General features: G+C 34.3%; 1 protein-coding gene across 2 annotated transcripts in view; it reads left to right on the forward strand.

The window, feature by feature from the left end:
• Positions 1 to 16,983, forward strand: part of ATL1 (atlastin GTPase 1) — an 88,982-nt gene that overhangs the window by 48,941 nt on the left and 23,058 nt on the right. For both annotated transcript variants that reach the window (XM_027111193.1, XM_027111194.1), the window contains exons 3-7: positions 564 to 811; positions 2,819 to 2,953; positions 3,419 to 3,523; positions 8,826 to 8,876; positions 10,993 to 11,049. In XM_027111193.1, coding sequence (XP_026966994.1) covers positions 564 to 811; positions 2,819 to 2,953; positions 3,419 to 3,523; positions 8,826 to 8,876; positions 10,993 to 11,049 — 596 coding nt within the window. The remainder of the gene's footprint in view (positions 1 to 563; positions 812 to 2,818; positions 2,954 to 3,418; positions 3,524 to 8,825; positions 8,877 to 10,992; positions 11,050 to 16,983) is intronic.

Raw genomic sequence — 16,983 nt, forward strand, 5'->3', positions numbered from 1 at the left:
ATTTAATTATCTGTAACTTCCATTGCTACAAGATATAATTTTAGACAATTAAGAGTCTAGGATTTTGTAGGTGGGTTGCATGCATTGGACGGAGCTGAACTGGGTGCTTTAGAGATTTATTCCAGTTTCAAGAATATGTGATTTTGAGTCCCTCTGTGTATTTCCGCATATGCATGTTCAGCTTTAAAAAGTATTGCAAGGATCTTTCATGTGAATAACTAAACTTATTTCTAAGGGATTAAGTGTAAACTAAGGCTATTTTATTCTTCTCCAAAAGTAGAGTCCTTTGCTTTGATTTTTTTTTTTTCTTACTCAGCAAACAGAGATCTCTGCACTGATTTAGAGCTTTCTTAAAAATAAAATTCTGTTTGATTTGGCCACTTGATCAGAAAGACCAGATGTAAGTCGGAGATGTGGTGTAAATGACATCAATATATGTCAATAAAATGAACATTTCTAATTCCACTGTGCTCCTGTTTCAGAGGTTTGAATGTTGAGAGGTACATATACATTTCCTGTGTTTTGAGATAATTTGCTGAATAAATTCTTATTTTATTCAATAGGCGGCTTTTCAGAAAAGGGGTATGAATGGAGCTCTGAAGAGGAAGAGCCAGTGAAAAAGGCAGGACCAGTCCAAGTCCTCATTGTCAGAGATGACCATTCCTTTGAATTAGATGAAACTGCACTAAATCGGATCCTTCTCTCAGAGGCTATCAGGGACAAGGAGGTCGTTGCTGTATCTGTTGCTGGAGCATTTAGAAAAGGAAAATCATTCCTGATGGACTTCATGTTGAGATACATGTATAAGCAGGTAGGGAAGAGGTGCTTTGAAAAGTTTTCTGATTTCTGTGCTTTTATGACTTTGTGTTTTTATTTAGTAGTAGTGTCCAATATTTCCATTATTATGTTCCCTAAAGATGAACTAGTTTAAAAAGGCTATCCTGTAACCATTCCAACTTTGGTGCTGTCGGCACCAAACTATATAGGCCACTTTCGTCTGAAGCCACTTTGCTACATTTCCCTTAGAACGTAACTTATTTTTTAAGCTCCTTTGAAAATAGACAAGTACAGTGATACGGTTATAAACTTTACATGTTAAATACTGTTTAAAATGTCAAATAACTTTTGTTATAATTTTTATTATAATCATTTTCCCCCCAACATTTATTATGACATTTTTCATGCATGCAGCAGAGTTAAAAGAATTTTACCGTAGACACCTGGATATGCACTACCTAGATTCTACCATTAACATTAATATTCTTGCTTTATCACATGTGTCGCCAGCTATTCTTCCCTGTTTCAGTCCATTGCTCCATCTTATTTTTTGGTTCATTTCAAAGTAAATTGTTGACTTCAGTATGCTTCCCTATAAATATTTCAATATACATCATTATTATATATTTCAGTATTTATTTAGTTTTTTTCTTTTGTTGTAAAATTCACATATAGTTACATGCACCAATCTGAAGTGTACATTTGCTTTTTTTTGAAAATGTAAATACCTGGGTAGCCCCAAAACCTATCAAGTGTATCTTGCTGTTATCCCACAAAGTTCTGTTATCTTTTCCCACTCAGTCTCACCCTTAACCCACCCCCAAAGGCAGCCAACAGTGTCATAACATTTGAGACAATAGTGTGGCATAGAAAGGAGACTTTAAGGGGCCTAGGATCAACCAAAAGCAGAAGAATAAATAGGAGATTACAGTCGGGGAACAGAAGGTGAGGAGTAGAGAGCACACCAGTATTTTTTTTCTACCCTTTTACCCTTAGTAATTCGGGTGCCAATATGAATGTTGAGGCAGAATAGACATACTACCCAAAGGAACTTTGTATTATGCATTTATATCATAATTATCCATTTCGGATTGATCTTTTATAGGTAGGGTATTTTTGAACAACTTGGTAATGTTAGCTTTAACATCTTCTATCTCTAGCCTCAGTCCAAACAAATTAAGAACAAAACAACCAAAATACTTCCAGGCTTTGAAAGCAAACAAAATTCTTACCACTTTCTATTTCTATCATACCAACATTAGTACACACTTAACGTAGGTGGGAAAATTGAGTGAACAAAATTAGTATACTTTCCATTCTTTGGGATTATATAGCTTTAGGCATATTCATAATTTTAACTGTGCGATAAACATTACAATGAAATACTCAATAACGCTTGTCATGGTGCTTATGTTAAATAGCATTTGCTCAGATTAAAGTGTAACAGATTTTTTTTTTTTTAACTAGGTACTTCTCCTCCTGCTGTTCGCTCCCTCCTCCCCCAATAGCAAAACATTTGTGTATATTATTATTGTGTATATCCTGACATAATATGCTCTCTCATACCTTTATTTCTTTGTTTCTGGAATGCCCTCCCTGAGTTTGCTCACCTGGAAAGTTCCTAAACATCCTTCAAGTCTTAGCTGTAATATCACTTCTCCTATGAAGTCTTAACTGACCAAGAGTTAGTTGTTTCTTTTCCTATGCTTCCACGTATATCTAATATACACGCCCATTTTGGCATGCATATAGTGCATCATAATGGTTTGTTAGTACGTCTGTGCCCCTGTTAGGCTGTGAGCTTCCGCTTATCTGGAATGATATCTTTGTATCCCCAGGATGTAGCATAAAATGTGACAGATGGTTGCTCCTTCATAATTATTTTTTGGATGAGTAAATAAAGTAATTGTATCAATATAATAGATGTGCATACGTTGTTTCCTTTTGTCTAGAGTTGGAGAGGGATACAAACTGGTATGGATGAGTGGAAGAACCTGTACTACATATGTAGTTCAATATCATAGACTTTCTTAATTTATAGGAATCGGTTGATTGGGTTGGAGATTACAATGAACCATTGACTGGCTTTTCGTGGAGAGGTGGGTCTGAACGAGAGACCACGGGAATCCAGATATGGAGTGAAATCTTCCTTATCAATAAACCTGACGGTAAAAAGGTATGGTGTGAACTTCTTAAAGAAAATTGAGTTTTCACTTGCCAACAGTTACCACTTTTCAGGATCCTCCAAAATGCTCTTTTGAAAACTAATTGTGACCGCTTGACATGAAGTTTAAAAGGGAAGTGGGTAGCATCCTATTTCATGTTCCCAGTTTCCCTTTCTACTGATCACAGAAGGCAAAATCATAGGGACAATAGAACAGCAGATCAGCCAGCTAACATCTATATTTTGTTTCAGTGCTATTTCTGTTATGTTGGATTACCAGTGAAAATTAATCATTATACTAGTCAGCAGGTAATTAATATTTTTATTTTCAGTGGCATTCATGGCACATGTGAAAAATTACCTATTAAGTATTCATTGCTAATGGTTTGCTTTAGTTCTTACGGTGTTAACTTTGTAGTAACCCTAATACCCTGCATGTTCTATAAAATATCAATAATGTACTCTACTTGCCTATAGGTTGCAGTGCTATTGATGGATACTCAGGGAACCTTTGATAGTCAGTCAACTTTGAGAGATTCGGCCACAGTATTTGCCCTTAGCACAATGATCAGCTCAATACAGGTATGGAATAAAATAAATCCATTTTGATGGATGTTTCTTTAAATAAAAATTATGAATATATGTATTTCTATATACATGTGGTAGTGAGACAAACAACAGAAATGGTAAATTATATCTATTATTTGACTCAATTAGCATACCAGTTCTTATGATTTCCTTAAGAGTGGAATTGTTTTATTACTATCATCTAATTTCTGATCAGTTTTCAAATTGCCTGCTTTAGTCAGAAAATGTTATATTGTCTTATTGATAATTTTTTCTATTTCAAGCCTACAATAAAGTCAATAATATTAAATCTTATAATGTATGTAGATACACTGAAACTACCTATTATTAGTTACATTTAATGAAATAAGATTTATAAATGCAAATTTTGTTTTATATAGCCAGTAGAAACATTTATATATGTTCACAACTTTTTATAGTATCTTAATGTGCATTTAGGAAAGTAAATGTCTTTCTTTCCCTTTTTCCTCTCTCTTTTTTTAAGTATTGTTTTCGAAGTTATTGTGTGCTTTATAAATTGTCCTGAAAGTCCTTGAGGGTTTTACTATGATCACAGAACACATAGCCTAAAAATTTTAAGACAATTTTTAGATTTTCTGTTCACCAGAAAGAGCAAGAAGAGACAGTAACCAAGAAGCAGACCATCAAAGAAAGGTAAAATAGTTTTAAAAGGTAGGAAAGGCAAAGTGGTTAGGATGAGTAAGTCAAAGCTGAAATTATAAGTATGTGGGGAGAATGGAGCTAGTGAACCGGCAACCAGGGCATTATGTGTAGTTAGGACAGTGAAAGGATGGATAGAAGGAAGACTGAATTTTTTTGTAAAGGACTTTAAAATAAGTCATGATTATAACCTATGATTACCTAGCTTTTTAAAAAAATTATTATACAAGTTTCAGGTGTATAGCATTATAGTTCAACATCTGTATACAGTGATCACCACCACAAGTCTAGTTACTACCCATCACTATACAGTTACCCCCTTTATCCATTTTGCCCAGCCCTCACCCCCCTTCTCCCCAGGTAACCACTAATCTGATCTCTATGAGTTCATTTTTATTTTATTTGTTCATTTTGTTTTTGTTTTTAGATTCCACTTATGAGTAAAATCACATGGTATTTGTCTTTATCCATATGATCTATTTCATTTAGCATAATACCATCAAGGTCCATCCATGTTGTCACAAAGTCTGGATTTCCTTCTTTTTTTATGGCCAAATAGTATTCCAGTGTGTGGTGTGTGTGTGTGTGTGTGTGTGGGTGTGTTACATCTTCATTATCCATTCATCCATTGTTGTATGCTAAAGGTGTTTCCATATCTTGGCTATTGTAAATAATGTTGAACATAGGGGTGCATATATCCTTTTGAATATTGTTTTCATGCTTTTCAGGTAAATACCCAGATGTGGAATTGCTGGGTCATATGGTAGTTCTGTTCTGAACTTTTTGAAGAATCTCCATACTGTTTTCCCTAGTGGCTGCACAAATTAACAATCCCACCAACAGTGTATGAGGGTTCCCTTTTCTCCACATCCTCTCCAACATGTATTATTTCTTATCTTTTCAATAATAGCCATTCTAACAGGTGGGAGGTGGTATATCATTGTGGTTTGTTTTGCATTTCCCTGAGAATTAGTGATGTTGAACATCTTTTCTTGTGCCTGTTGGCCATTTGTATGTCTTCTTTTGGAAAATGTCTATTCAGATCCTCTGCCCATTTTTTAATTGGGTTGTTTGATGCTGAGTTGTATGAGTTCTTTATATATTTTGGATATTAGCCCCTTATTGGATATATGATTTGCAAATATCTTCTCCCATTCAGTAGGTTGCCTTTACGTTTTAATGATGGTTTCCTTCACTCTGCAAAAGCTTTTCAGTTTGATATAGTCCCATTTGTTTATTTTAACTTTTGTTTCCCTTGCTTTTCAAATCAGATCCACAAAAGCATAACTAAGACAGATGTCAGTGAGGTTACCACCTGCGTTTTCTTCTAGGAATTTTATGGTTTAAGGTCTTACATTCAAGTCTTTAATCCACTTTGAGTTAATTTTTGTGTGTGGTGTAAGATAGTGGTCTTGTTTCATTCTTTTGCTTGTGGCTGTCCAGTTTTTCCAGCACCATTTATTGAAGAGACTGTCCTTTCTCTTTTTTGTACATTCTTTGCTCCTTTATCATAGATTACTTGTCCATATATGTATAGGTTTATTTCTGGGTTTTCAATTCCATTCCATTTATTTATGTGTCTTTTTTGTGCCAGTACCATGCTATTTTGATTACTATAGCTTTGTAATAAAGTTTAAAATCAGGGAGTGTGATACCTCCAGATTTGTTCTTCTTTCTCAAGATTGTTTTGACTATTCAGGGGCTTCTTTGATTCCATACAAATGTTAGAATTATTTGTTCTAGTTCTATAAAGTATGCATTTGGCATTTTGATAGGGATTTCATTGAATCTATAGATTGCTTTGGGTAGTATGGACATTTTAACAATATTAAATACATGAGGACTGAATATCTTTCCATTTTTTGGTGTCTTTAACTTTTTAATCAGTGACATATAGTTTTCAGTGTACAGGTTTTTCATCTCCTTGGTTAAATCTACTCCTAGGTATTTTATTCTTATTGATGCAATTGTAAATGGAATTGTTTTCTTAATTTCTTTTTCAGATAGTTTATTATTAGTATACAGAAATGCCACGGGTTTCTGTATATTGATTTTGTATCCCATGACTTTACTGAATTCATTTATTAGTTCTAACAGGTTTTTCTGTTGTTGTTAGAGTCTTCAGGGTTTTCTATATATAGTATCATGAAGTAGCAAACAGTGACAGTTTTACTTCTTCTTTTCCAGTTTAGATGCCATTTATTTTTCTTGCCTAATTGCTGTAGCTAGGACTTCAAACACAATGTTGAATAACAGTGGCAAGAGTAGGCATCCTTGTTTTGTTCCTGATCTTAGAGAAAAAGCTTTCAGCCTTTTGCCTTGAGTACGATGTTAGCTCTGGGTTTGTCATATATAGCCTTTGTTATGTTGAGGTACATTTCCTCTATATATCCACTTTGTTGAGAGTTTTTATCATAAATGGAAGAATTTTGTCAGATGCTTTTTCTGCATCTATTGAGATGATCATATGATTTTTAACCTTCATTTTCTCAATGTAATGTGTCGTGTTGAATGATTTGTGGATGTTAAGTCATCATTGCATCCCTGGAATAAATCCCACGTAGTTATGGTGTATGACCCTTTTAATGTATTGTTGGATTCAGTTTGCTGATATTTTGTTGAGGATTTTTGTACCTATATTCATCAGGGATATTGGCCTGTAGTTTCCTTTTTTGTGGTGTCCTTCTCTGGTTTTGGTGTCAGGATAATGCTGGCTTCGTAAGATGTGTTTGGAAGATATTCCTCCTCTTCAATTTTTTGGAATATTTTTAGAAAGCTAGGTATTAAATCTTCTTTGGATGTTTTATAGAATTTGCCAATGAAGCCATCTGGTCCTGGGCTTTTGCATGTTGGGAGATTTTTGACTCCTGTTTCAATCCCTTATTAATAATCAGTTTATTCAGACTTTTTTTTCTTCATGATTCAGTCTTGGAAGATTGCATGTTTCTAGAAATGTATCCATTTCTTATAGGTTGTCCAATTTGTTGGCATATAACTGTTCATAGTGGTCTCTTATGATCTTTTGTATTTCTGTGGTATCAGTAGTGATTTCTCCTCTTTCATTTCTGATTTTATTTATTTGAGCCCTCTCTCTTTTTCTCTTGGTTAGTCTAGCTAATGACTTGTTGATTTTATTTTTCAACTACCTCTTAGTTTCATTGATGTTTTCTATTTTTTGTTTTAGTCTCTATTTTATTTATTTCTGCTCTGATCCTTATTATTTCCTTCCTTCTGCTAACTTTGGGCTTTGTTTGTTCTTTTTTCTAGTCTTTTTAGGTGTAAAGTTAGATTGTTTATTCAGGATTTTTCTTGTTTTTTTGAGGTAGGCCTATATTGCTATGAACTTCCTTCTCAGAAGCATTTTTGCCACATCTCATAGATTTTGGTATGTTGTATTTCTGCTCTCATATATCTTTATGTTTTTTAAAATTTCTTTGATTTCTTTGATGGTCCACTGGTTATTCAGTAGCACATTGTTTAATCTCAGCATTTTTGTGGTTTTTTCCCTGTTTTTTTCCCTTGTGATTGGTTTCAAGTCTCATACCATTGTGGTTGGAGAAGCTGCTTGATATGATTTCATTCTTCTTTGAATTTATTAATATTTGTTTTGTGACCTAACATATAATCTGTCCTAGGGAATGTTCCATGTTCACTTGTGAAGTATGTGTATTCTGCTGCTTTTTGATGGAATGATCTTTATATATCTATTAAGTCAATCTGATCTAATGTATTGTTTAAGTCCAGTGTTTCCTTATTGATTCTCTGTCTGGTTGATCTATTCATTAATGTAGGTGTAAGACTAACTTTTAAAAATATACTTCTTAATTTAATTAGCCTTTAAAATACCAACTTAATATCTAACTTCTTCATAGTCAACAGTATGTGCAATTTACACAAGTCAATTAAAACCAGATTGATTTTGCCTTTTAAATATTTACTATTTATATTTTTCCTGGAGACATTAGATATTTTTGCTGAAAACTCTAAGTCCTTTGTAATGACTATTTTTTTGTTATTATCTGAGAAGTAGTCTGTTATTTAAATAAGTACACAAAGTATACAGTTTGTATCAGTACATAAACATATAAACATCATTAACTTTTCTTTGAAGTTACTGATATTAATCCTCCTCCTTAGAAAAAAAGAATTTCACCTTAATGCTGTGATCTGTTCGTGAAGCAGTAATGCATATGTTTGAGGATGTAAGCATGATATTCAGAACTTAACTTCCATGTGATGGAGCTTTCTATAGACTTAAATAATTGATTGTAAAGAAGCCAACATAATTTTTCAAGACAAAATTTTATATACGGGTTATTAAGATCTAGATTATTATTATTTTCATATGCCTGTAAGAATGATTATTTTATTACTAATTGTTGAATTAGGTTCATAAAATAATTTTAATGTTCTGTCTCCAAATCAGGTAGCTACTGTATTTCTGGAAAAATTTTATGATCATTGTACATTATTTATTGTCTCTCAGGCTTTCTTTACTCCTCTCTCAAGGTCTTATAAATATATGTGAGAGAGTTTGATTTTGTGAAATTGATATTTCAAAAAATAGAGAATAACAAAATAAGTGCTTAGTATGCTGCTAATTATTTTCTCATTTTGACTTTATTTCTTAATCAAGGTATATAACTTATCTCAAAATGTGCAGGAGGATGATCTTCAGCACCTTCAGGTAACAATATTTACAGTCCCTTTTGTATATCTAGTAATCTTTCGGGCATGTACAGCAGAACTTTAGGATTTTGGGGGGTCTTTTTGTACTTGGAAAACATAACAGTCAGAAAGATTTAAAAATATAACCAAATGGAGGTTGTCCCATTTCCAGGTTTCTAGTTCTAGCCCTGTATGATTCTATTCTTTCTAATTCAGTTTTCAAAGTCCTTTGTTTCACTAAAGCTATTTGCTGTCAATCCTGTATATGGAAAAATATATGGCAGATTAGAGTGGAGAAAGAACCTTTGGTTTAAAAATGACCCAGAATGTGAAGTTGAAGTCCTATGGTCAGGGATTTAATAATTGTTAGTATGATATCAGTTGTATGCCAGATTTTTCTTCCTGTGGGCCGCTTTATAGCTAAGAACTATGGGGGACTACCTGATGATTACTCATAGAATTCTATTTTAGATCTGAAAAAGATCTCAGTGACACCTAATTTAGCCTTAATATTTTATGGATGAGAAATTTTTTTCTGAAAAAAAAAATGACTTGCCTAAACTCATGTGGCTAGTAAGTGTCAGAGTGGGAATAGAAATTTGATCATCTGATTGGACTCGGTGCTTCTTCCACTCTCCAAGCAGCATTTAAATCTCAAATAAGTAGAAGATTAGATGTTTCCTAAAGATAGTTTGCATCTCTGTCTACTCTTTTTCAATTCATGTTATTCTTGGCTACATAGAAAAACCTATTGTTTCTCTGATAGTTTTCCTCTGCATATTTTATAGAAAATTTTGCTTTCAATGTATTATTTTATCTTGCCAATAAGAGCCCTGTGCAGTTTAACAAATAACAAAGGATGATAATGCAGGGTGATCTGTAAGAGTGGAAATATCATTTGGAGTTCACATCTAGCATTACTCCCAAATATGTTTCTAGTACATCACACTGACCATTTATGACAAATAGACAATATGCCAAATTGTTAGATGTTTCCTAGAATGAGTGCAATTGCTTCTTTAGGCATGTGTCATAACCTAGCCAGTTGCTTTCCAAGTTAATGACATGGCACTGTTCAATACCAGTTTAGGATTTCTAAAAAAAGGACTGATTTGGGGCTTTGATATTAAGTGATAGTTTTTGAGATCATTTAAAAATTTTCCTGTAAATGACAACACCTCATCCTTCCTCAAAAAAGATTGTGAATTCAAATTACGTTAGTAAATGATTCTAATGAGAATGAGTAATGATTCTAATCCCTGGACCTGCTGCCTTTTAGACATATTCTAGACTTTCATTTAATCACTCTAATCAGATGCCTAGTTATTACCATTTGCTTTCTAGATTTCCATAGTTTTCACAGGGGAGGCAGTGTGGTACTTTGGGAGCTATTCTAAAGGGGCAAAGGAGGGGAATCCTCTGTGTCGGCATCCTTCCCCAGCTCTGAGAAGCCTCTGTGGCTTGGTACTCTCGTGTGATGAAGCGGCATTTCCTGTGTACATATGGGGAAATCCACCTGGCTAGTCTGGACGGAACTCTCACCAGAGGCCCAATCACAATCACCCCCTCAAGTCTATGTTCTCCAAAACCTTACATTTCTGGCAACACAAAATGATATGGTACCTCTCAATTGGGAGCAATAAAAAAATAAAAGAAGTTGGTGTATTTGATTCTTCACTTCTTAAACCAAATGCCTGTATGTCTTTGTAATGATCAAGACCATTGGGACGTTAAATTTCCTCTGGCAACAACAGTAAATTATCCTACTTAGTTTATAGCTCTCTGGTCTAATCTATGAAAGTTTTGCTTTGAAAGGTCATTTAACATGTTTCTTTGTCCCCCATCTTCCCCACAAAAAAAATTGTCCTACATTTTAGATATAAAAGGTGTTACCTTTAAAATGGAAACTTCATTTTTAAAATGTACTTTATGTCCTTAATTTTAAAATATATAATTACTGTAGCCCTGCTTTATCTAATACTTAGTTACTTAAAATGATTATTTTAATCTTAATAATACAGTATTATGTTACAGCTAGAGAAAAAAATTAGTGGAAGAAAACCAAGAAGTAAAACTTTGCAGATACTGAAGTTTTCTCTGTGTGTGTGTGTGTGTGTGTGTGATTTTCCTTGTAGCTTTTCACTGAGTATGGCAGGCTGGCAATGGAGGAAACATTCCTGAAGCCATTTCAGGTGAGTGGGTATAAAATGATGATAAATTCTTATTAGAGTTTCCTGAAGATTATAACCAGGTATACTAACTAAGAGGGTCATGTTTCTTTCTCCATTCACAAAAAAGAAAAGAAAAAGAAAAAAGAAAAAAAGAAAAAAGAAAAAAAAGCTTTGATAGTTAACTACTAAAATCCAAAATATAAAGACCTTTATGGAGAAAATATTTTCAAAGTTTCATTAAAGATCATAAAGGAAAATTTATACAAATCAGAGAGATATAATATGATTCCAGACAGGATGATTTAATGTTGTAGAGAATTTATTTTTCCCCAGATTAACCAATAAACTCAGTGCAATTCCAATTAAAACTACAACAGGATTTTTTGAGAAATTCAACACATTTTTTATAACTTATATGGAAAAATTAAGTTCTCTTTTGATCTGTCAGTTTTTAAAAAGAAAATCCAAATTGGGGGATTGAATACATACTAGAAAACCATAGCAATGAAAATGGTGTGATTCTGCACAGATACAAGAAAAACAGATGAAACTAAACAGAGCTCAGAAATATCCCTCTATATATAGAAACCTAGTATGCAGTAGAGGTCATGTCATAAACCAGTGGGAAATGGATGGATTAATAGCTGGGGTTTGGAAAAACTAATTCACTTTTTGAAGAAAAAGTTGAATTTCTCCTGAACACCATATGTGGAAGAGAGCTCCAGTTGTATTAAAGAACTAAATATGAAATTTAAAACTATAAAAGTTAATAGAATAAAATATTGGAGAATATCCTTCTGACCTGGGGTGAAGAAACAGTTATTCACTAAGACACCCCCCCCCCACTAAAAAAAAAATGTAGTAAAAAATTGATGGATATTACTATATTAGAATAAAGTATTTCTATTTATCAGGAGACTCTATAAGCAAAGTAACTGGATTGGTAGAAGATAATGACAATGTCAAAAGTCAACAAGGGATTAATATATAGAATGTGCAAGGAAGTTTTGCAAATAAGACTGGGATGCCCATCAAAAATAGGCAAAGGAACCACTACACACCTATTAGAATGGCCAAATTTCAGAGCACTGACAACACCACATGCTCCACAAATGAGGATGTACAGCAACAGGAACTCTCATAAATTTCTGGTGGAAATGCAAAATGGTACAGCCACTTTCAAAGATAGTTTGGTAATTTCTTAAAAAACTAAACCTACTCTTTCCATACAATCCAGTGAGTGTGTTTTTGGTATTTACCCAAAGGAGTTGAAAACTTACGTCCACATAAAATCTGCACACAGATGTTTGTAGCAGCTTTATACATAATTGCCCAAACTTCTAAGCAACCAAGATGTCCTTCAGTAAGTGAATGGATATTTAAACTGTGGTACATCCAGATGATGGAATGTTATTCAACACAAAAGAAAAGAAATGAGCTATCGGCCACAAAAAGCCATGGAGAAATCTTAAATGCGCATTACTAAACAAAAGAAATCAATCTGAGAAGGCTACACACTGTATGATTCCAACTATATGATATTCTGGAAGAGGCAAAACCATAGAGACAATAAAGAGATCAGTGGTTTTGGGGTGGGCCGAAGGTGCAGCATGAGGGGCAGAGAAAAGAACAGGCAGAGCACAGAGGATTTGGGGGGCAGTGAAAATACTCTATAAGATATTATAATGATGGATATATGTCATTATACATTTATCCTAACCCATAGAATGTACAACACTAAGAGTGAACCCTAAGATAAACTATGGACTTTGAGTGATTATGATGTCAATGTAGGTTCATTCTTGCTTAAAAAATATATATACCATTCTAGCGAGTGATGTTGATAGTGGGGGAGGCTATGCATGTGTTGGGACAGGTGGTATATATATGGCAAACCTTTGTACCTTCCTCTCAGTTTTACTAAAAGAAGGTCTTAAAAAAATCCCAAGCCATTCACAAATGATAAACTGAACTTAATAAAAAAAATTAGGCAATGGATGTATGGACAATTAACAGAAAGGAAACCTGAATGGCTAACACATTTTCTAAGGGATGTTAAGTCTTATTGATAATCAGTTAAAGATTAAAACAATGAGATACCACTTTATACTCATTAGGCAAAAAGTAGAACATGGGGATAAATATGAAATGATAGCTAGGATTTGAGTAAATGGGAACCCTCAAGCCCTGTTGGTTAAAGTGCGGATTGGAGCAACCATTCTGTGGAGCAGGGCAAATATATAAGGATACTCACTGTGGCACTGATAGAGTTGTAGTAGCAGGAAGTTGTAGGCAACTTAGGTGTCCATCACCAGAAGAACAGATACATAAAATAGGGTGAAAAGCATACTCTGAAATATTTTGCAACATCCAAATGCAATGAACCCAAAGTATAGAGTGGCATGAGTAAAGTGTTAAAATTAATACTGAATTAAGTAGGGAAAAAGTTTGAGTTCTATAGCATGATACTATGTGTGATTTTAAAACCTCTACATACACAAAATAATATATGTTAGAATAAGTGTGGTTGAGAGCAGACAGTTGAGGAATGGGAGTGGGAATCTGGGAAAAAATATGATAAAGTAAAACAAGAAAGGGACCTTTGCATGGAGAGATGTTGGTGTGCTGTGACTGAAGGAGTATGAATCTCTCCTCTCACATCTGGCGAAGCAGGTGGGGAGAGTTGATATAGAATGAAATAAGTCCTTGCATACAATCTTCTGTGTGGTTTACAATACCCATTAGACTCTGTTGTCTTTTTTAGAAATCATTCATCATGTTGATAGTTGAAGTGTTGTATAGTGATTAGGCTATTTGCTTTGACTTTTCTCTTTTCTGAACTTGCTACCTCAGGACTCATTGACATAGATTGGGTAACTCCAGAGTAAATTCTGGAAAGGAGTTTTCAGTCTTACCAGCAGATGTCACTGCTTCTTATACTTTGCTAGATAAACTAAAACCAAAAGAGACAAACCAGTGCTCTGTTGATAGATAGATGGATAGATAGGCAGGCAAACAGGCCTTCGGTAAAACAAAACAAAACTAAACTAACTAACAAAAAACAACAAACTGAAAACAATAGAAAAAACTTTAAGAGATCACTACTTGTTGGTAAACTGTTGGCGTTACAAATGTCAATGAAAAGAAAAAGTTTTGACTGAATGAGTCAACAGTGACTCCTGAACAGGTTTGGACTTATAAATCTAAGTATCTGAAATTGAAATGAGAAACTCGTTAAGTAGCAAAAGTAGCTTCCAAAGCTACTTTAATAATATTTAAGGGACTTCTCTGGTGACACAGTGGTTAAGAATCCCCCTGCCAATGCAGGGGACACTGGTTCAATCCCTGGTCAGGGAGGATCCCACATGCCGCGGAGCAACTAAGCCCGTGCACCACAACTACCGAGCCTGCACTCTAGAGCCCATGCGCCACAACAAGAGAAGCCACTGCAACGAGAAGCCCGCACACTGCAACAAAGAGTAGCCCCGCTTGCCACAACTGAGAAAGCCCCGTGCGCAGCAACAAAGACCCAACACAGCCAAAAATAAATAAATTTATTTTAAAAAATAATATTTAAAATTAAAGCAACCAAATTCAAGACAAAAATACTACACATCATGAAATTAAAAGATAAAATGCAAATATAATTAAATCTTAGAACAACATTTAAGATATCAGCAAAATAATTCACATTTAAATTAGAAAAAACATAGAAAAAATTCCAAAATAAAATAACTTTTAAATAAAAATTTAATTAATTTCAGCAGTTCTTTCAGCAGGTCACTTTCTACTCTCTTCTATCTGAGAAGATAATTTTATTTATTTGGATAAAATTGTGGAGAAATTTTAAATACTGCCTGAGAAAATGAAGTAAGGGGCAATAATATTTTTAAAATAATAATTTTTACTAAAACTAAATTTAACAAATTTAAAATAGAAGAATTCTTAACTCTGAAACAGAGTGAAATTATAAATAATAAACAAGATATGTCTCAGGCAGCAAAAGTGAGGGCAATTAGCCAATGAAATGAATAGCTGAATTAACAGATTAATTGGATTCTTAAACCAAAAGCCAATTTATACCAAGAAAACAAAATATCTGTAATTGTATTTTAAAACTATATTTTAAAAAAGAGAACTAAAAGCTAAGTGAATTCAGTTTAAAAGTGATTTTGAAGTGTTAAGTTTAGCCAGTGGTGTGCTGGTTAATGTTTACAACTGGCTAGGGAAGCAGGGGAGGTGGGTCTGATTTGTAGCATTTGCTGATTTCTGTGGTGTAAATACTTTTACTGTGGCCAGTTTCAAGCTACCAACATGCTATATAGCTTGTTTACAAACCTGATTTGTAATATTCCTCAAACTGTAATGTCTTCCTTGCAAGCCTATAAAAGCCAGCTGTAAACTACACTCCAGAAGTATAATCCAAATTAAGACATAATATAGCATTCTCTGAGTGACATTACTTATTTTCTCACTTGCTTTGCTCACTATGAGCACTTGAATCTTAAGTATAATGATCCACTAGGAGCTACCTCATTAATATAACTATTCTTTAAAAATAACTAGGTTCTTTAGCTTCTCTACCTTAGGACATCAAGAGGTTTGGTTGAGAATGAATACATTTCCATTAATTTAAACATGTAATACCCATACATATTTGACAAGGACTTTAGGTAATAATTTCCAATTTGCTCTAAGGACCTGGTGAAAATATCTCATCAGGTGTGGTAGGAGATTTGTCTCTATTTGGGTCTATGAATTTTTCTTCCTTGGTCATAAGGCCCCACATAGCTCTACAGTGAGATGGTTACATCCTTGTGTCGATATCCTTATTACTTATTACAAAATCCTTATTAGGAGTTTTTCAGATTGTTAGACCTTATTTGAAGTGCACCTTAAATGAACTGTTTCATTTACAGACTATTTTTCAACACCAAGCAAGACCGTCTTCCTCTAATGCTCTGTGCTAAATGGTCAGCCATTAGTTACTTCTTACGCTGGGAAAGGCTCATTTTCCATTGTGTGGCTCTACAGCTTTCTCTCTGTGTGCTTGTCATTCATGTTCTCTCAACTCTGCTGGGCTGAGGTAGTGGAGAGGGTTTCCACTTGTTCTATAATGTGGTGATAACAGTAAGTTTGCTGTTGGGCCTGAGCTGAAAAGGATTCCCCAATATGCTGGAAAGTGGACTCTAAGAAGCCTTTATGTCATTAAATGTGCCTTTTGGTTATAGCAGCCCAGGAGTTTACTCTTTAACCATTTCATGTCCTCTAATTATATAGGCTACATCCCCCAATTTACTGAAGTATATTCTCAAGCTTCACTTGAACCAATTTTTTAGATGTCAGTACATTTCCCAGTGGTATTTCTGTATGGTGGGTATCTTTATAAGCCAGTCTACAAAAGCCTATTTAATCTCTAGTAAATTTAAATACTAGCCACAATATTCCTCAATCCTGGTCCTATTCCTCAATCCTGGTCCCTTTAAGCCAGAGCCTTGAATATATCCAATAATTCCTGCACCTCTCTGAGGCAATGGAGCCCTGAGATAGGTTGGTAAGACTGCTGTCAGTATTTAGCTTGTGTGCTAACACAGAAGAGATGGCTTTTAATGAGATCTGCAGCCTTGGTGATAGACACAGAGCTAGATTTTATGAGCACGTAGATTGGAATTACCTGGTGAACTTATTAGTTAGATTTCTGAGCTGTATCCGAGTTCTTTTGAATCAAATTCTTGTGTTGGGACCAGGGAATCATTACTCGCCAGGTCACTTTTTTTTTTTTAATTTATTTTTATTTTTATTTTTGGCTGTGTTGTGTCTTTGTTGCTACACATGGGCATTCTCTAGTTGCAGCTAGCAGGGGCTACTCTTTGTTGCGGTGCGCGGGCTTCTCATTGCTGTAGCTTCTCTTGTTGCGGAGCACGGGCTCTTGGCACGTGGGCTTCAGTAGTTGTG

This window comes from Aethalodelphis obliquidens, unplaced genomic scaffold (genome assembly GCF_003676395.1).
Source record: "Aethalodelphis obliquidens isolate GAN/ISIS:26980383/991018 unplaced genomic scaffold, ASM367639v1 scaffold10, whole genome shotgun sequence".
Classification (NCBI taxonomy): Eukaryota; Metazoa; Chordata; class Mammalia; order Artiodactyla; family Delphinidae; genus Aethalodelphis; species Aethalodelphis obliquidens.